The sequence below is a fragment of the Balaenoptera borealis genome (genome assembly GCF_965194805.1).
Source record: "Balaenoptera borealis genome assembly, chromosome: 2".
In the NCBI taxonomy this organism is placed as follows: domain Eukaryota; kingdom Metazoa; phylum Chordata; class Mammalia; order Artiodactyla; family Balaenopteridae; genus Balaenoptera; species Balaenoptera borealis.
In genome coordinates this window covers 158028472-158050044 of record NC_138867.1, presented here as the reverse complement: position 1 = coordinate 158050044, position 21573 = coordinate 158028472, and the positions used below count along the sequence as shown (strand labels likewise).

The 21573-nt window shown below is 44.2% G+C and overlaps 1 protein-coding gene and 1 long non-coding RNA gene across 19 annotated transcripts in view; one reads left to right on the top strand and one right to left on the bottom strand.

Moving 5' to 3' along the window:
* Window positions 1–21573, top strand: part of LOC309623865 — a 543116-nt gene that overhangs the window by 156250 nt on the left and 365293 nt on the right. The window lies entirely within an intron of this gene.
* Window positions 1–21573, bottom strand: part of LOC309623853 (uncharacterized protein) — a 166966-nt gene that overhangs the window by 70830 nt on the left and 74563 nt on the right. For 7 of the 18 annotated variants that reach the window (XR_014241671.1, XR_014241673.1, XR_014241677.1 and 4 more), the window contains 3 exons: window positions 19175–19263; window positions 18842–18983; window positions 3551–3611 (listed from right to left, as the gene is read on the bottom strand). The exons of 7 other annotated variants lie outside the window; for them this stretch is intronic. Coding sequence is in view for 1 of the 11 variants with exons in the window: in XM_082381121.1 (XP_082237247.1) it covers window positions 18842–18983; window positions 19175–19263 (231 nt within the window). In the remaining 10 variants the exon portion in view is untranslated. The remainder of the gene's footprint in view (window positions 1–3550; window positions 3612–18841; window positions 18984–19174; window positions 19264–21573) is intronic. 4 more of the 18 variants (XR_014241674.1, XR_014241681.1, XR_014241682.1 and 1 more) reach the window with 2 other exon arrangements.

The following is a 21573-nucleotide window of genomic DNA, read 5'->3' as shown; positions in this document are numbered from 1 at the left end:
CATCACTAATCATTAGAGAAATGCAAATCAAAACTGCAATGAGGTGTCACCTCACACTGGTCAGAATGGGCATCATCAGAAAATCTACAAACAACAAATGTTAGAGAGGGTGTGGAGAAAAGGGAACCCTCTTGCACTGTTGGTGGGTATGTAAATTGATACAGCCACTATGGAGAACAGTATGGAGGTTCCTTAAAAAAACTAAAAATAGAATTACCATATGACCCAGCAACTCCACTACTGGGCATATACCCTGAGAAAACCATAATTCAAAAAGCCACATGCACCCCAATGTTCACTGCAGCACTATTTACAATAGCCAGGTCATGGAAGCAACCTAAATGCCAATCGACAGACGAATGGATAAAGAAGATGTAGTACATATACACAGTGGAATATTACTCAGCCATAAAAAGGAACGAAATTGGGTCATTTGTAGAGATGTGGATGGACCTAGAGACTGTCATATAGAGTGAAGTAAGTCAGAAGGAGTAAAACAAATATCATTTATTAATGCATATATGTGGAATCTAGAAAAATGGTACAGATGAACCGGTTTGCTGGCAGAAATAAGAGACACAGATGCAGAGAGCGAAGTATGGATACAAAGAGTGGAAAGTGGCAGGGGTGGTGGTGGTGGTGGGATGAATTGGGAGACTGGGATTGACATATATACACTAATATGTATAAAATAGGTAACTAATAAGAACCTGCTGTATAAAAAAGAATTAAAATTTTAAAAAAAAGAAAAGAAAAGAAACACATGGAGTACTACAAAAATAAATAAATAAATAAATAAAATTCAAAAATAATAATAATTTAAAAAAAAAAGATTGGTACACTCTACCTGGCAATTCCACACCTAGGCACATATCCAAAAGAATTGAAAGCAGGGACCAACAGATATTTGCACACCAATGTTCATAGCAGCATTAGTCACAACAGTTTAAAAACAATCCAAGTGGCCATCAACAGATTAACAGATAAGCAAAATGTAGTACATACATACAATGGAATAGTACGCAGCCTTAAAAAGGAAGGAAATTCTGACGCTTCTACTACATGGATGAACCTTGAAGACATTATGCTAGTGAAATAAGTCAATCACTAAAAGATAAATACTATATGATTCCACTTATAGGAGGTACCTAGAGCAGTTAAACTTACAGAGGCAGAAAGTAGAATGGAGATTGCCAGGGGCTGCAGGGAGGGGGAAATGAGGAATTATTGTTTAATAGGTAGTTTTAGTTTTATAAGGTGAAAAGAGTTAAGGAGATGGATGGTGGTGATGGCTGCACAACAATGTAAACGTACTTAATACCACCGAACTGTACACTTAAAAATGGTTAAGATGAGAAATTTTACCGCAGTAAAAACAAAAACATTGGGGGAAAATGTGGCATATACATACAGTGGAATACTATTCAGCCACGAAAAGGAATGACATTTTGATCTATGCTTCTTTTAGTTCTGAGACTTAATTTCCAACAGGGTGGGGTGGGGAGCTCCCTACACCAACAAGCAATTCTTGAGACACCAGCTGGCTGTCCTACAATTCAACTCAGTTCTAACTCGTCTACCTGGAGAGAGCATCAGATCCCACAGGTTAAGGGCTCAGTCCCAGAGGACCATCTCCCCACCTCCAACTTCAGATGCCAGTTGCAAGTCCAGGTTGTTACCCGTGCTTCTGGTAAACTGACTATAAATTAGAGGTTCCCACGACCTCCTCCTTGGATTCAATTAATTTGTTAGAGGGGCTCACATAACTCAGAGAAACATTTTACATACTAGATCACCAGTTTATTATAAAAGGATTTAACTCAGGAACAGCCTGATGGGAGAGATGCAGAGGTCAAGGTATGGGGAAAAGATCGGAGCTTCTACACCCTCCAGGAATGCACCAACCTCCTCAAATCACATGTTCATCAACCCAGAAGCTCTCTGAACCCCGTCCTTTTGGATTTTTATGGAGGCTTCATTATATAGGCACGATGGATTAAATCATTGGCCGTAGGTGACTGATTCAACCTCCAGCCCCTCTCCCCTCCCCGGAGGTCAGGGGGTGGGGCTGAAAGTTTCTACCTTCTAAACACAAGGTTGGCTCAATGACAACCAGCCCCTGGTTCTTCAGTACCTTCCAAAAGTCGCTTCATTAACATAACAAAAGACACCTTGATCACTCTCAACACTTAGGAAATTCCAAGTGTTTGGGAGCTATGAGCAAAGAACTGTGGCTGAAGACCCCATATATACAACAAACATATTTTGGTCATCTGAACAACCAAATATATATTTTTTATAAATCACAATATTGCAATGCTACAACACGGATGGACTTTGAAAATGTTATGTTAAATGAAATAAGCCAAACACCAAAAGACAAATACTGCATGATTCTACTTTCATGCAGTCCCCAGAATAGGCAAATTCAGAGACAGTGTAGAACAGAGATTACCAGGGGCTTCAGGGGAAGGAGGAAGGGGGAGTATTGTTTAATGGGCAGACAGAGTTGTTGTTGGGGATGATGGAAAAGGTTTGGGCACAGACAGTGGTGATGGCTAGCCCGCATGGTGAATGTATTTAATGCCACTGAATAGCGTACTTACAAATGGTTAAATGAAAAATGTCATGTGTGTCTATTCTACCACACAAAAAATTTGTTACACTTCATTCAATTAATAAATCTAATTAATTTAAGATATGGAGGAAGCATAATTAGTCCCATTGACACTAAGAGTTTTAAATACCTTTTTCACTTACGAGGCTCGTCCGCATCCAAGGTACTTTGCTAGCCAGTGTGGCAGTTGCTGGATTCAATCTCAGGTCTGTGAATCCAGAGGCCAGGAATAAAGATTCCCGCACCCATAAAGCTACCCCTCTCTAATAAACTGGTCAATCCAGTTCTGCTTGGGCTGAGGACGGCCTCCCTCCTGGCGGGGAGGGCTCAGGCTGCTGACCTCTCTTTACCAGTGTGGGTCAATGAATTGAATAACAATCTGGGCAACTTCAGGCCGGCGTCCTTCCTGAGCTTGTGCAGGGCCCCCTGGGTGTCTGTGGAGTAGCTTTGCCTGCAAAAAAACACCCCAGCTCTCTTGTCTACAAAAGGTGACTAGCTCAGAAGGTGTGCCTGAAACCAGCCAACAACAAAACCTCCCAAATCAAATGATGAATTTAATCCCACCTGGCATCAGAAAGCGTGGACATGAACCATCCCTTCCACCCTTCCTACTCTGAGGCAGAATAAATATAGATGCCCATGACACCAACTTTCCATCCTTCATGTTTGCTGCCCTGTCCTGCTCTGCCAGGCGGGCTAGAACAACCTGTTTGGAATAAGGATCCCACCTTATATTCAATAACATCAACAATCTTTGGATGGGGGTGGGCACATCTCCATAGACTGTGGATTTTAGAGTTTAAAGAATCCTTTGAGGTCATCTCACCAAATCTCTTCATTTTCCCAGAAGAAGAAACATAGGGAGGGAGGGGTGAGGATCACTGATTTTTTGAGCTAAAGAGCCCTGGATTTGAACTTGACTTTGACACTTACTTTGACATTCATATGGTCTTCAGCAAGTTGAGTTATCGTCTTTGGACTTTAGTTTGCTCATCTGTAAAATGGGGATAGTAGTACCAATGTTATAGGGTTGTTGTGAGTATTAAATAATATATGTCAAGAGCCTGGCACATGCCTCTTTCACAGTGGTTAGTATTCTCCTCCACCACCATCACCATCACCATCATCACCATCGTCACCAACATCATCATCACCATCATCTGTATCATCATGAAACTAAGACCCAGGGAGATGAAGGATTTCTCCAAAATCGTACAACTGTGGCTTGTGGCAAAACAAAGTCTTCCACACCGGTGGGTTTTTCCATTTCATCATCCTGAGACAGCACAATTTCCTGGCCCTAAAAATTTACAGCACTTCATAGAAAATATTTGAAATTATATGGCTTTTCCACATCTCCAAATTAGAAGTCCAGCTTGATGTCCAAGAGTCTTCAGCACAGAAACAAACTTTTCAGAGTAAAGATATTGAAACAAATAATGTGAGCCTCCTTGCTCTCTGCCTCCACATCTGAAGCTGGAATTCTCAACGAGGATCGCAGAGGAGATGGAGATGGTCCAGGGAGCTCACCTAGAGGGTGGGTACAGGGCAGTTGCCCAGGAAGATGACCAGACTTCTCTTCAGAAAGCTAAAGGCTGAACGGAGAGTTCAGCAGAATTGTGAAGGGAACAGATAATAATGATCACGATGACAGCACCAACTGAGCACTTAAGCACCTACCTCCATTACCTTTTTCAATCCTCTAACCCTATGGAATAGACAAGATCATTTCCCTCATGAATGAGGAAGATGAGGCCAAGGGAGCTTTACAAACTCATTCCCCAAGGAAGGCTTTCCAGGTCCCATTACTAATTACTAGCCATACCAGGATACCCACTCCCCATACCTCTGAGCTCAGGCTGTCTCATACCATCTTTCCATCTCCAATGCCTTTCCTCATCTCTGTTTACTGCAATCCTATTCATCCTTCAAGATTTAGCAGGAATGTTATCGTCTCAGACTTTCCCATGTGTAATTATCCATTTTGCCTTCTGACTCATTCGCCTACAAGTTCATCACTTACCATATTGTATTATAGTTTGTGTGTGTGTGTGTGTGCACTTCTATATTAGGTGTCAAGATCAAGAAGGTGTCAAGATCTAAAATCGTGTTTCATTTGCCTTTATATATTGCTTAATATATATATAAAAGATGGTCAGTAAAGGTTTGTTGGAATTCTCAATCCCCTTGGTCATACAGCTTGTCCTTGGAGAAACTAGAACACCTTCAATATAGACTTGGCCCTCAACTCCAAGAGCTCATGTAGATTTGAAGGACATTCTCTCCAAAGCTGATGATTAAAGTAGGCACAGATACACAGCTTCAAACTAGTAACTTGCCCTTATGGGTTCACTGAACAAGTGGACAAAGATACATACACAAGGATGTTCATTACAGCCTTGTTTATAATGGAAAAAATGGAAGGAACTTAAATGGCCAAGCAGGGAGAAATGGTTAAAGATATCTCCGTAAGTATATTTCAGTGTGTATCTCATTTTCACCCAAAATGAAATGCTATGTTACTTTAAAAACGATTATGTACATCTCAGTGTAGAGATATGGAAAACTATCTGGGATGTATTCCTGATTAAAATTAAAAGTAGGTAACTTAGCCACATCATTAATATTATCTCATTTAGGATAAACTTACGTAACTAACAAACATCTGTGCACATGCTTAAGGAGGTTTTGAAGTGAGTTCACCAAAATTAACAGGATTATCTCTGTGTGAAAATATTTCAGGTAATTTTTACTTTCTTTTTTTATATTTCTGTATTCATTAAGCTTTTTGCCTTTGAGAATGTACGGTTTATATAATCAGGAAAAAACATAAATACATTTTCATTTGAAAGGAAAAAATGTACGTAATCTCCAAAGAGGTTTTATAAATTCATGGGTAACAAGGCTTCTTAAATATGGAGGGTAGTGTCTTCTGTCCAGGAATCCTAACTTCTCCAACAGGGAAATGGGTGCAAGTCATGCCCTGCCTATCCCACAGGGCTGTGGCAAGGAGCTACTGTGTTTGAAAGTCTTTTTTTTTTTTTTTAAACATCTTTATTGAAGTATAATTGCCTTACAATGGTGTGTTAGCTTCTGCTTTATAACAAAGTGAATCAGTCATACATATACAATATGTTCCCATTTCTCTTCCCTCTTGCATTTCCCTCCCTCCCACCCTCCCCATCCCACCCCTCTAGGTGGTCACAAAGCACCGAGCTGATCTCCCTGTGCTATGTGACTGCTTCCCACTAGCTATCTATTTTACATTTGGTAGTGTATATATGTCCATGACACTCTCTTACCCTGTCACATCTCACCCCACCCCCTCCCCATATCCTCAAGTCCATTCTCTAGTAGGTCTGTGTCTTTATTCCCGTCTTGCCACTAGGTTCTTCATGGCCTTTTTTTTTTTTTTTTTTTTTCCTTAGATTCCGTATGAAAGTCTTTTGAAAAGTAAAAAGTACCAAATAGATGCAAAACACAGATCATCCTAATAATTTGATCATTGCTTATTAAGAATTTGCAATAAACTATGAAGGCATATTCAAGAGTTGCAATCTCAAACACCACCAGGAGCCAGGCAGGACAGAGATGAGCAGGGCCTCTGGAGTCCAGGACCAGTGATCACTCAAGAGAAGACTAAAATCTAGATTATTATGTGAACTCTCTCAATTTTTTAAATGTTGGCATCGCATTTAAAAAATGTCAAACATCGTGCCATCAGTATAAACATAGCCCCCAAATCACATGCTTGCAATTTCTGGTAGGTATTCCCCTAACTTAACAGAAGGTCCAGAATTGACTAGTTTATCTCTAGTCCACTGATACAGCTGCATTCATCAGCCCAAGACTAAAGTACCTCTTGAATTAAAAAGAAAGATTCAGTTATGCCTGCTCTAACTTTAGAGTAAGATGTTTTATTGCATTCTTGTTTATTTGTTTGTTTCCTTATTCTGCTTTTTTTTTTTTTTTTTGAAGTACAGTTGATTTATAATGTTGTGTTATTTTTAGGTGTACACATTCTTGTTTTTTGTTTTTTGGGGGTTTTTTATTTATTTATTTTTGGCTGCGTTGGGTCTTCATTGCTGCGCGCGGGCTTTCTCTGGTTGCGGTGAGCGGGGGCTGCTCTTCGTTGTGGTGCACGGGCTTCTCATTGTGGTGGCTCCTCTTGTTGTGGAGCATGGGCTCTAGGCGCATGGGCTTCAGTAGCTGTGGCACACGGGCTCAGTAGTTGTGGCTTATGGGCTCAGTAGTTGTGGCTCACGGGCTCTAGGTGCACAGGCTCAGTAGTTGTGGCACACGGGATGAGTTGCTCCGCGGCATGTGGGATCTTCCCAGACCAGGGCTCAAACCTGTGTTCCCTGCACTGGCAGGCTGATTCTTAACCACTGCGCCACCAGGGAAGTCCCACATTCTTGTTTTAATTGATAGCTTTGATATGACATAAAAAGTAACTTGTGATTAACTATAACATTTGACAAAACTAAATAGCCCACAAATCCTAATCATGCCAAATGACAGAATTCTAAATACGTGTGTCTTATATTAACCTTTGCATATATATGTGTATCTGTGTGTGTACATATATTTGCAGATATGTATGGTCAAAATGTCTACAAAAGAGTATGTTTCAAAGCCAAAGAAAGCCTATTCGTCCTTTGGAAAAAATCTCTGCTTTTTATTTTTAATCTCAATTTGAAAGATATGAGCTAAACATGGTTGGATAGAATATTAATGAGGTTCAGCCTCTAATTAAGGTTAAAGCTTGATTACTTCCAACATCATATTGAGATCAGGAAAATACTCCCAAATAATTATATTTGGATGGATGGACAGATTGAATGATTAATGGATTTGAAGAAAGCTTATAAAAACATATTTAATGTAATAAAAAAGAGAGTGAAATCATAGATACAGAAAAGAAAGGCTGGGCAGTAGGATAGTGTCAGGGAAAGTTCACACACAGAGACTCAAGGTGCCAGCCCTACACAATCATTGACTACAGGCTGCAAGCTCAGCTCCCAGCAGTCAAAACAAAAGCGATGCTATTCATCACTTATTCCCAGTGTGTCATGATTACAATCAACTGTCTTTGCTCTCCTGGTGACAAAACTAAACCAAATAACGTCTCTCCTATGACTCCAAGCTCAAGATGACAGATCAACTAAAACTATACTGAAGATAGTAGAAGATAAAAGGCCAAGAATCTTGCTATGTTCCTTTATCCAGCATTCTGAGATTGTCTATACCCAGTTATAGAACTGTCCACTGATTTATTTTTTACCCCAAGACAGGCTCTTGCACACAGACACTAATCATCCACCCTCTTTCAAAACTACAATTAAAAAAAAAAATAGGAAAGACTCCATTTTAAACTAGGCCAGCCTTTAATACGTGCAAAGGACAAACAGTCCCAAAATACTACCAGCCACACCCCTTCATCTCCACGCCCACCAATTTCAGGAGGCTTTTTGTTCTGTTCACATTTTCCAGGGTCCTAGGACTGATGAAAGCCGCTTTGCCGCTTCTACCAAAGCGCGTGCTCTGTGGCATCTGTCTGGAGTTCAGGTACAGGGAAAGGGAGTGCCAAGCAGGAGAGAAGTCTAGGAAGTCTGGGGCAGTGGTGAAAAGCCCCTTTCAGGGAGTATTATGGGCTGAACTGTGGAGGCCAAAATTCATATATTGAAATCCAAACCCCCAGTACCTCAGGATGTAAGGTATTTAGAGATAAAATCTTTAAAAGAGATAATTAAGGTAAAATGAAGTCATTCCGGTGGGCCCTAATTCAATATGACTGGTATCCTTGTAAGAAGAGGAAATAAGGACACAGACACACACAGAGGGAAGACACAGAGGGAGAAGGCAGCCATCTACAAGCCAAGGAAAGAGGCCTCAGAAGAAACCAACCCTGCCAACACCTTGGTCTTGGAATTCTAGGCTCCAGAATTAGGAGGAAATAAATTTCTTTGTTTAAGGCTTCCAAAGTCTGGGGTACTTTATTATGACAGCTCTAGCAGACTATTACAGGGAGATTTTAAAAAGACAAAAAACAAAAAGAAACTTGGTATTGGGGAAACCATTTGATGAGAGACCCTTATTGACCCTTAAGAGAACTCTTGAAGGAGAAAGATGGCCTCCTGCACATGGGGGCTGTTCATTCTCAATCCAAACTTAAAGTTTTGCTCTATTATAGTGCCTTTCATTTGAAACTGGTTTTGTTTGTTTGCGCAGCCTTAGATGTCTGCTGATTGAAAAATCACTGGTCATTTCCCACCATCTTGATGCTGACAATTTCAACTCAAATGCATGTTCCACAGAAACTGGGCTGGTGAGAGGGAAGATGGGATGGGGTGGCGTGAAGAGGGAACTGGTGAGAGTGTGGTGGCCCAGGTGCTGGGCTGTGCACCTGACATATATCAACTCATTCGATCATGTCACGCTTCAGGTTCAAAAATGGACATGGCAAGGTGTCATGGTTTGCCCAAGGCCACATACTAAGTTGTGGTAGGGCAAGATGTGATTCCAAAGCCTATGCCCTTAGCCCCCACCTCTCAGTGAGCTCCCCTCCTTCCCCAAGGGGCTTCACTGAACGCAGGACAAGTTAGGACTCTCCCAGCTATGACAGGAGTGCAGCTGAACCTCTCATAACTCGAAAAGTGTGGTGGATCTCGAGGCAGCATTAAATCCAACACTCTAATGAAACATCGGGGCGCTCCATCTCTCTTCTCTGCTTCCCTCTGAATGTTGCCACATCTGTCCTACCAGTGATGGGTCCCCTCCATGTCATGGGTAAGATGACCATGAAATGACCAAGTTCACATCACACCAGCATGGCAAGCCCAGAAAGGGGCAGGAGGCCGACATTCCCATCAGCACCGGGAGGAGAGGCCTGGCCAGCTGGAGTCACATCACCATCCCAGAACCAATGACTGTCGTTTGATTGTCCAGGCCTGGGTCATATGTCCACACCTGTGGCCAGGGCTGCAGTGGGAGAACAGGTGGCAGGGTTTGTTACCAGGAAGGGGGAAAGGGGACAAGTCGAATTAGCTCCCATAAATTCAAAGACCTGAGTCACTAGTGAAGCGTGACCCGGACAGGTGAAGGGGTTTGCCCAAAGTGTCACAGCTAGGGATGGGGAGAGCTGGGCGTCCGGACTGCAGGAAGCTATTAAAGAAATACTAATGTGAGGAGTTGTCCCAGTTCAGAAGGCTACAGAACGCTAATACCTTCTGTGTAAGAAAGGAGAGAGATAAGAGTGTATATTCGATTTGTATTTGAATAAAGAAACTCTGGGCTTCCCTGGTGGCGCAGTGGTTGAGAATCTGCCTGCCAATGCAGGGGACACGGGTTCGAGCCCTGGTCCGGGAAGATCCCACATGCCACAGAGCAGCTGGGCCCGTGAGCCACAACTACCGAGCCTGCGCGTCTGGAGCCTGTGCTCCGCAACAAGAGAGGCCACGATAGTGAGAGGCCTGTGCACCGCGATGAAGAGTGGCCCCCGCTCGCCACAACTAGAGAAAGCCCTCGCACAGAAACGAAGACCCAACACAGCCATAAAGAAAGAAAGAAAGAAAGAAAGAAAGAAAGAAACCCTGGAAGCACCAAAAAACTAGGGGTTTTTGATGACTTATAGGGGGTGGGGTGAACAGAAACCAGAGTGGATGTGAGACTTCTCACTGTACACCGTAGGATGTTGTTTTTATTTTTTAACCATTTGAAAATATTACCAGTTTTTAAAAAAATATTTATTTATTTATTGGGCTGCACTGGGTCTTAGTTGCAGCACGCGGGTTCTTTTAGTTGTGGCATGCGGGATCTAGTTCTCTGACCAGGGATCGAAACCGGGCCTCCTGTACTGGCAGCACGGAGTCTTAACCGCTGGACCACCAGGGAAGTCCCACCAGTTTTTTAAAATACAAATTAAATTTAATTTAATTTAAAATAAAGCTTAAAAATTATCCATAGAAAAAGGAAATAGGCTGAAATGATAACAGTGGCTGTCTTTGGACGTTAAGCGTAAGCATGATTTTTTCCCTTTGAACTTATATACCAAATTTCCTAAAATGAACATGTACTGTTTTTCACAATGAAAAGAAAGTGAACTTTAAAACGATCTGAACTGAAAGTCACATGACATATGAAGCAGAAATCATAATTCTGACAATATCATCTAAATTTATTTTTCATTCCCTGTAAATCAAGTTGCCCTGCAGCCCCCATACCCCACCCACCCCACCCCCAGTGCTCTGAAGCATTGCTTCAGAGGGCCAGGCAATTGTTGTGCTTCGAATTTCGAACAAGATTTGTAAGCGCAAGAAAGTAGTTTTGAAAGTCAGGCTTTGTTGAGAAAAGGCTATTTCTAAATTCCAAACTGCTTCCCTTGCAAAGAACACCACGTGGTGGTCTGGACATATTAGCTACATCGAGAGAAAAGATAGGATTTAACAGGAGGGGAGTTCTCTGGGCTTCCTCTCCTCAGGTCTGAAGGATGGTGCTGAGGATACAGGGAGATACAGACCAAGTGGGATGGTGACACCCTTGGCCTGGCCTGATCTCTGAAGGACCCAGCAATCCCACCTTGGCCATCCAGCAAAAAAAAAAGAGAAAGGTACATCCATCAAGGTACATCAAGGGGAAGGGAACTGTTATAGACTGTATGTAATGTGTTCCCCCAAATTTATATGTTCAAGTCCCAGCCCCCAGTACCTCAAAATATAACCATATCTGGAGATAAGATATTTAAAGAGGTGACTGAGTTTAAAGAGAGGCCATTAGAGTGAGACTCTAATCCAATCTGACTGGTGTCCTTATAAGAAGATGAAGAGTCACCAGGGTACGAGTTAATGGAGGGACAGCCATCAGCAAGAAGGCCTCCATCTGCAACTCAAGGAGAAACCAACCCTGCCAACCAACACCGTGGTCTTGGACTTCCAGCCTCCAGAACTGTGAGAACATAAATGTCTGCTGTTTAAGCCACCCCATCTGTGGTATTTTTTTATGGTGGCCTGAGTAAACTAATACAGAAACCATCTCAAAGAATGTCCCCACAGCAAGAGTGAGTGGCCAAGCAAGTGGGAAATGCCACCTGGCGTGGTCAGGTGCTCCTAGGAGGGTGAGTATCCGTGGGCCCACAGAGACCTGTGGGGGTGGGACCAGCCTGCATTCAAACACAGGACCCTCACCACCAAAGGAAGTGGAGAGATCAGAGACTTCAGTAGTGGGTGCTGCTGTGACCCACACACAGACAGAGACGGGTGAGCAAAACCACCCTTACGCACACTATGGGATGCCAGGGACCAGGCCAGACCAGCCACAGCATGGCCCACGGCGTGGCCGCAGCGAGAAGCACCTCCCAGTGCCACGATGCTAGGTAAGCATCCCTGGCACCCAGAGGCCCCCGGGGAAAGGGAGGGAGCTCTGAAAGACTATTTTCCCCAAAGAGACTGTTTTCATTCAGAAGCATGTCAGTTTTTAAGCACCTCTGACTGACTAGTTGTGAGGTTTTCCACCATATTTTTTTGCACCTCTGAACTGTGGTGGATTCATTTCCAACCAAACCCTGGTGTGACTGATAGTACGAAGTCATCTATAAATGAGACAGCAAGAAAAATGACCGCAACTTGGTCAAAGCCCTGAAGAAGCTTAAGGCGTCCTAGCATGGAATTTGAACTGTCTTGAAGTCTGTTGAACAGGACAGAATTCCAGGAGTCTTGATGGGGCTTGGGTAGCACGAGCCCTCTCTTGAGATGTGGCACAGACCCCAGGAGCCATATTGTATGAGGTTCTGGTCTGTCTCACCAGAGGGTGAGTTCCAGTCTAACGGCTTGGAGGTCTTCCTGCTTTTTTCCATTTTTAAAAGAGCAGATGTTCTCCTGGGAAAGAGATATTTAGCTACCCAAGCAAATCAGAGAAGAGGAGGAATGGAAATAAACCAGGCATCTGCCTGCCACGGTGGCAGTGCCCAAAGAAATCACATTAGCTGGAGGGGAACATCCGGCCCCAGGGACGGCTGCGCAGCTTGGCACCGTTCCGGTCCCGAGGGAGCGACAAATACGACTGTCTTTGTTCTGGTTCTCGACGTGAAGGACGGTCTGTGGGGTTATTTGTCTAGTTTGTTGACTCTCATAAAAGACATTCATAAATTTATTCTTAGTGCCAGGGGTGCTTACCGGTGTCAAAGTGGAGTCATTTCAGACAGTCACTCTGTGTTAAAACAAGCCACTCAGATGCATCTATAAATAATTGTCTGGGCTTCGCTTAGCTAGCAAACGGCTTTTTTTCTTCTCTCTCTCTCCCTCTCTCCCTCTCTCCCTCCTCTCTTTTTAAAATCAACTCTAAAATGATTTCATAAACAATGGGAGGAATTTCCCATTAATATTAAAGTGTGTCTGGGTTGGCCATTTTAATAGAACTTTCCAGAGGGAACAAGCAGTCCTTCCATCTTGTCCATGTGAAACCTATTCCCTTTTCAGAATAAGACATTTGGCAACCCAGCCTCACTAGGACCAGTCATAGCTTCCCCTCCCCACCATCCTATGTCCATCTCTTTCACTGCTTTGGCCAAAAAAGGAGGAGTACAGCGGGGCTGTGGACAGCAGCAGCCTGAGCCAGTCAGGAGAACGTGTCACCACCCCGAGGCCTCCACGTTTCTACTCTGACCTCAGATCTCCAGAATTTTACTTTTCAGGCTACCACCCATCTAGGCTAGAAAGGTAGAGTTATGGCTGTATCGGTTCCATTGATATAACAGAACTCCCCAACAGCCCCCTGGAAATAATAGTGACTTAAAAGAAGACAGGCATTTATTTCTCTTTTCCATAAAAGTAGTCTAGAGATAGACAGCTTAGGGTTGGTGTGGTGGCTCCACAGTGTCACCTTCTGTCTTTGTACTTCACCATCCTTGGCATGTCATCTCATGGTCCAAGATGGTTGCTCAAGTCCAGGCATCACGTCTGCATTCCAAGCAGCCAGAAGAAGAAAGAGGAGATGAAGGGTATTCCGTCCCATTTAAGGTCAGTTCCTTTAGTACCACATACTACTCCTTCTTCTACTTCCTTGGACAGAATTTAGTCAGATGACCTCACCTAGCTGCAAGGGAGGCCGGGACTAGCCAGACAGCAGTGCTACTTGAAAAGGAAGAATGGACATTGGGAGGCCACTAGTCATCTCATCCACACGATGACTGCACTTGATCACTTCCCATAGAGTCTTCCAGGGCCTACAGTTCCAAAGCCCCACAGAGTCCTGCCACTGTCCCTCTTTTTTTTTTTTTTTTTTAAGATTTTCAGTTTTTGCATCTCTTCTCCTCAAAACTCACTTTCTATCCGTCACTCTTTCTTTCTCAGAGTTGAGATTCTGAGAAGTTGCACCGCCAGACTGAATTCAAGCTTAGTTCTGACCAGGTCAGGACCACATGTTGCCTTAAACTGCTGCCCTGTGGGCCTTCTCCTATTCTCTGAAAGTCTTAAGAAGCCAGGCATGGAAATCACCCCAGGAGGATCCTTGCAAGTTCAACTTGAAAGCAAAACTTGAGTCTTGCTTCATCCCTGCTTCACTCAGGGAACACAAATCTTCCAGCCTTTATGGTCCACACTAGGGAAGGTGCCAAAAGCCACGGTGAGGGCAGAGCTGCTCCGGCTGGGAGCAACAGTGAGCCCCATTGATGGATGAAGCCACTGCCTGGACAGACCTGCTCACGTCGTGGACAGTCTCCTGCTCCTTGGGTCCACCCTGGATTCTAAAGACCAACCACAGTGAGGACCCCACACCTCGTCTGAGACCCAGACGCTGCCCCTGCCTTGTCACGTGGGGTTTCAGCAGACCATACATGGCGTGTATTCACTGCCCTCCTACTGCCCTTTTGCCCTTCTGGACCACGTCACCAGTCCAGCTCAGTGCCTGCTCTGCTCCACACCAACTTCATTACTGCCAGAGACAAATGCTGTTGAGCGTCAAGTGTCAGAACAACATGCTCCACGTGAAATTCACCCACCCACCCTGCACGGATCACCTGAGTAGAGAGAGTACTAAAAGGATACTCAGCAGTTGTCAGAGAAAGATGAGGTCTGAAAACTACAAGTAGGAATGGCAAGGAAAAATAAGCCACAAAGCAGCCTTGCTTAAACTGCATTCAGTGACATACCAGTGCCATGCAATGTTGAAAGGTGTTTCCACCCCAAAAAGCACAGTCAGCTAAGTTTGGAAATTGCTGCCACTAGAGATTCATACTTTAGCAAATTAAAGGCTCTGAGAAGTCCTGCAGTAAAGAAAGCTGTTTATTTCCCTATTTAGCCCAGCCTTTCCTAAACCGTTTAACTACCCCCTTTTCCTTCTGGAATGTCTATTACTGTCTCATGAAACCAATGTTCATCAGAATACTGGATGATACTGTAATGTACTGAGGGTCACAGCTACCTGTCTGGCTCTGGAATCAAATCACCGGCATTCAAATCCTTGCTCTAGCAGTTTTTAGTGATGTGACCTTGGGCATGTTACTAAGTCTCTTTGTGCTTTGATTTTCTCATCAGTAGAATGGGGGTAAGAATAGCATCTGCTTCCTAGAGTGGTTGTGAGGATTAAATAAGTTAATGCATGTGGAATGCTTAGAACAGTTAGAATAAATGTTAGTGGTGATGAGGATGATGATGATGATGATGATAATGATGATGAAGGAGGGGAGGAGGAGGAGGGGTGGAGAAGGAGAAAGAGGGGGAGAGGGAGGGGAAGGGGAGGGGAGGAAGAGGAGGAAGAAGAAGGCAATAACCCTGTTATTGGAAGGCTTTCCACAGTTTACAAGAATGGTTTATTTGTTAGTTGATTGTTTATTGCCTGGACCCCATGAAAATGTAAGCTCCACCAGGGCAGGAATCTTAGCTTTTGATCACCAATGCATCTCAAGTGCCTACAACACACTCCTGATCTAACAGGCACTCAGTAAAAATCATGTTAATGGACACACAGATGGGCGGGCTCAAGGCAAGAAGTGACAAGTTACAGTGTAAGGAAGATGAGATTTGGGAATTCCCTGGTGGTCCAGTGGTTAGAACTCGGTGCTTTCATGGCCGGACCGGGTTCATTCCCTGGTCAGGGAACTGAGATCCTGCAAGCTGCGTGGTACGGCCAAAAAAATAAGAGAGATTTCTGAAGTCACAAGAGAGAGGGGCTGGAGTGATTTCATCTGGTTATTAAAGAAAGAGGTGGAAATTTGGGTCACTGAGATGGAGAAAGGGGTATCTAGAGAGTGATACTCCCAAAACCGACTAACGGTGATTTTCTTTGGGGCTAAGATTATGAGTGATTTGCATTTTATATTTTATATGTTTTCTATTATATATGTAAGTATAAATACAAATATATATAGTAATAGATAATATAAATCTTTTTAGATATTATATATTTAAAAAATATATTTTTATACATTATATATTGTTTGAATGTTTATAATACGCCTCCATATAACTTTTGTAATATTAAGTTGAAAAAGTAAAGTGAATAAATGCACACAGCAACACAGTCCAAGCCAGAAAGGAGACTCTAGCCCCTGAGATCTGAACCCCTGGTTCCAGCCTCCCAAGTCAGGGACAGGTCACATGAGCATCAAGGGAGGACGAGACATCTTTGTGGTTCTGCCACATGGCCTGGAATGCCTGACTTTGGGGCCCGAGCCCCAGCCTTAACCTAGTCTCCTCTCCTAGTAACAGAGCTCCAGTGTTCCTTGGGAAAGTTTTACACACACACTCACATACACTACTCCAGGGGTGAGGTGACCCAGACCTGGTCACTCACAGCATCAGAGAGTTTTCAGGGGAGGGCATGACCCAGTCAGAATTCATCCCAGGGCCCTTACTGGAAGCCTACTTCCTTACTGAAAGTTTTCCATTGGACGTAAGTCTGCCCAGTGCTGCTGGAGGCCGTCCTGCCCCCATGAGGAGAGCACCAGCCTGAAGATGGAGCCGGCACAGAGAAAGGCAGAGCTAAGAGACAGTGAGAGCTCCTGATGTGTCATTTAGACACCTGGGTGCAGCCATGCCTGAAGCCACCCCTGTCCTGGTCATTGTGATGAGCTGATTGCGCTTAGTTCAGTCTTCTCAGATCCAGTTAATACAGAGGCTTGAGTGCTTCCTGGACTGTTCCCCACAGGGAAAAATTCTGCTCATGCGTCTCAGCAAGAACACATGCAGTGGAGTTTTGTGAACAGAAGACACTACTGGAATAGACAGTGTCCCTGCTCCATCCAGACCACACTCCCACCCCAGTGCCTTTTGCTGTTTCTGGTGCCCATCCCCCCACTTTCCACATGTTTTTGTTTCCAAAAGCCTGAACCTTCGAGAAGTGCTTGGAGTTCATGTCCCTCTGGGTGGCCCTTGGCCGATAACTGAAAGTCGTGAGAGTATGAAAGGCCAGCTCTCTTGCTCAGCACCAACTCTGAGAGGTGAGTTACACCCTAGCAGAATCAGGCTTAAGCCACCCTCATGGGCTCTATCTAAAGCCACCCTCTTGCTTGGTTTCATGTCTTCTTCCCATCCCTGACCACCTTCCCTTGGAGCACCCACTTCATACATCACTGCACACAAATCCCCTGAGGGATATAACTGAAGACACCAGGTGCAAACCGGCCAGGCCAGGTGGGCTCTGAGCACCCCCAGAGAGCAAGGGGCAGGGGAGCCTGGAGGTGATCTCCACCAACCTCCAGAAGACTCCACGCAGCACACAGGCTGTTACTTCTCCCCTCCATCCTGGCAGCCACAGACCAGAGAGTAAGCTGGCTCGGGAATACCCAGCACCCGAGTTGTGACATGGGAAGGGAAACCAGCCTGGCTCCTGCTGGAGAAGAAGGACGGCAGGGGTGATAAGGGACTCTCAGGCACGAGGTCTTTCCTCCGCACTCCGAGCCCTGGACTCAAAGTCAGCCTGCACGATGCACTCAGATCTTCTCCTTTGTCTGACCACACTACCTCCGGAAGCTGCAGCGATCACCAGTACCATGGTCCAGTGCCCTGGCACTCTAATAAGCAGCTCTCCAGACCCGTCTTGGATGGGCCACGCCATGCCCTGTGCCAGGACCACACCATGCCCTGTGCCAGGACCACACCTTGGGCCCTCCAGTTTCTTCTGCTCCTGGGGACATGGGCAGCCAGAGCTGAATTTCTAGTTCTTTTGCTGCCACTAGATAAGCTTTTGTTCTTGGTGGTGGTGACTCTACGGTGCCTCTCCTGACTTTGTGAATAAAATGACCACGAGGAGTGTGTAGACCTTATCCCAGCATCAAGTGGGCACTGCAGCTTTTGTTTTCTCAGGAGCCACTCCCCCTCCCACCAGTAAGAACCCCCAAGATCGGGTCACTTTGAAGGCTTCTATGATGAGCAGGTGGCATGACAAAATAAATACACACCTGGGCCACAGTGATTGGTTGCGGGCAGACCCATGACCATAGGAGAAGACCTATGACCCATGACCAAGGAGACCTGACGGTGGACTTGGGGGAAGAGAGATGCTTCCTCTCTGTTGGATGTGAAGCTGGGTTAAGCCTGGAAAGGCCAGAAGTCACCATGGGGAGGGTTTGCTCAAGAGGGAAGTCAATGCATGCTCTTCTCTGTTGTTGCTGGGTTTTGTTGTGGTGATTCTTTTCTTCTGGTTTTCTGCTTAAGCCAGTTTGATTCGAGTTTTCTGTCACTTGCAACCGAAAACATAATAACCAATAGCAACACCGATGGATAAAGTACAAGAGAGGAAACTGCCTCTAGCCCCATATGGCTTTGGTCAGGGCTCTTAACATCTAAAACAAAGGCAATGGAGAGGTGATGCACGCATCTGGGCTCTGGGCAGAGCACACCAACTTTGCTTTGCCTTCACCTTCCTTTCCACGGAATTCTCCTTCAAAGCCCAGTTCAAACCTCCAGGAAGCCTGCCCTTCTCTCCCCAGCCCTTGGGGACACATCCTGCTTTGAATTCCTGCAACATTTAACCTGTCTGTGCCACCCACTGTTCTTATACCAGCTTGATATTTTCGGGTCACAGTCCGTGCATATGTGCTGTGTCCCCCCACCCAAAACTCCTAAGAGTAGCTAAGCACATTACCAAATCCCAGGTACTGTGCTAAGAAACCCATTATATGCAAATTGCTATAGATGCTCACAGCCATCCTGCAAGTTGGTATCTCATTCTCCCCGTTCGAAAGACGAGGAAGGGCAGCTCAAAGAAAAGAAGTCACCTGCCAGAGCTCACCCAGCCAGATGTGCCAAGACGGGGATTCTTTAAGATGATAAACTTCTAGGTCATACCACGCTGCTCTGCAGACACGCACCCTCAGCCCAATGGTGCGTTTATCGCACATCAGTTCCTCCCAAGCATCTGCTGATGGATTCGTCTGTTGTGAGAGGATTTCAGGAAGGCGCAGGTCAGGCAAGAGGAAAGACCAGTGGCATCTGGGGGCTGCCTCTCTGGGCAGCCCAGGTCTGCAAGTGGAGGAGTAACTCCCTGCCGAGGTTCCCCCTGTCCGCCACTCCCACCCATCTGCTCTGCCCAGCTCCATTCCCTGCACAGAGCCCCATTCACTACCTGGCCAGGTGAGGTATCCTTCCCAGGGAATCCTGACACACGTCTCAGGCGCTGTGACGGCAGCCGGCTAACAGAGGAGCAGTTCTCCCCTGGAACAGAAGAAATTCAGTCGCATCAAGAGCTCACACTGTCAATCTGGGACCAAAACAACCCACCCCCCCATTAGCCAGACCCTGAGCTGGACCCAAGCATTAATTTTGTTACCAAGCAATGAAACACACAAAAGTGTTTTCTTCCCAGAAAACAAAAATAGCAGACCAGTTTGAACCTGAGCTTAACCTGTATATTTTCAAAGACTACTGAACAGGTACAAAAATCAGACATCAAAATGTTCTGTGAATGAAACCAATATTCATCCAATCCAAGTTCTTGATTCAAATCAAGAAGGAAGGAGCATTTTACCTCCCTGTGTGGCTCCGTGGGGTGTGTAATAGTGTTCTCGGGAACTTTGTGTGAAGAATAGAGGCTGGCTTCTTTTAAATGTGGTTTTTTAAAATGTTATTTTATTTTAACCTTCCATAAAGATGAATCAGAAATTTTCAGAGCATTCAGTGCCCCTTGTATTGACAAAAGCATTTCAAGATGGATCCATTGTAATAGCGTAGCGTAAAAGCCTCAGGGAAGAGGACAGAGCCTTGAGTCCTGGGTCCAATTGCCCAGGTGACCTCAGGCACGTTACTCTGAAGCTGTGGTCACCAGAAGTCAAGGTCAGGCTCTTGAACAGCCTGACTCAGCTCACCTGACGCTGGGCATGGAGGGGCCCCTTGGGCGTGTCCCCTTTTGGAAGGCCTGACCCACACGAAAGCATCTGATTCCAGATCTCACGCGCCAGAGGAGAGCACACTGGGCCAGCTGGACTGTCCCGTTCTCATTCCATCCCAGCCTCTGGACAAGCTGCTTACCGGGTCCCAGAGCAGCAACCAAGAGGCTGAGAGCCCCCCAGCCATAAACACACGCAGACCACACCAGTCCTAGGGCCTGGAGAAAGAGAATACCGTGCAGAGGATGGGGAGCTGACGCCACTACCAACAGCTCGATGCACCACCACAGCATAAACAAGTGAAAATGGTCGTTCCATTGACCAAAGATCAATTACTCCTGTTTTATAAAGACCAAGGGCATCCAAATGGCTAACAGTAGTTACTCTGAGGTATAGGAATGGAGAGCAGGAGACAGAACCCTGCTTTCCATTTTACACTCGTATCCATCATTTGGACCCTTCATAAGGAGCGTGTATGCACTGCATTTATAGCATTTAAAATAAAGGCTAAACGCTAAGCATATGATAGAGGCAGAAACCACAGAGGGAAAGACTTATGGACTCCACTGCACAAAATTGAAAAACTTATGCGTAAAAAAAGAGAAATTACCTTAAATTATATTAGGAGAGGAAAATATTTACAATATTAATGATAGTAAATATTTACTAGCTTAACATATAAAAAGCACTTGGGGAAAAACCACACTGTAATAAAAATGAGGAAAAGACATAAATAAGCAATTCATGAAAGAAGAAATACAAGTGGCTAATAAATATAAAATTTGCATCCCCACTAATAATTGAGGACACACAATGAAAAGTCAGATAACATTTTTGCCTATCAAACTAGCAAATATGTATCCAAAAAAATGTGTAATACTTATTGATAAGAGGACAGACAGGTAAAGAACCTCATACACTGTTCATAGGAGGGTAAACTAGTAAAATCTTTTTGGAAGGCAATATTGCAAAGTCTATTAATAATTTTAAAAATATGCATAAACTTTGACATAGTTAATCCACTTTTAAGCACTTATCCCTAAGGAAAATCATCATGGCCAAAGATACATGCATTTGGATGTCCAGTGAAACATTGTTTATAAAAGCAAAAAGTTGGAAATAGCCTCACTGTCCAAACAATGAACTGGTTTAATATATTATGGCATTATACACAGGGAATAACTATGCGGATATTAAAATGATGATAGAGAAAAATACGAAACAACATGGAAATGTTCATGATATATGAAGTGAAAAACACTGGTTACAAATGGTTTGTACAATATGAACCCACTTTTATAAATAAATATAGCTATATATCCACATTGAATTTTTAAATATCTGATCATAGGCTATTTAAATTTTCTCCTTTCTGCATTTTTTGGAATTAAAAATCTGTATTTTTTAAATAAAAAATATCCAGTGCCAAAACGCATCCAAGAATCATTTTCAAGTAATCAATTAGGAAACAAACATCTTTAACTCAACAAGTTAAGAACCAAAGACATATCAAATAAGATAAAGTAGTATCAATTGTTCCAAATAACCCCTCCAATTAATCTTCTGTCTTTTTTTATAAGACCACAGAATCTGAGTTCATACAGATGAGGTCATTGCGTTGCAAAACTTGTTGGACGAG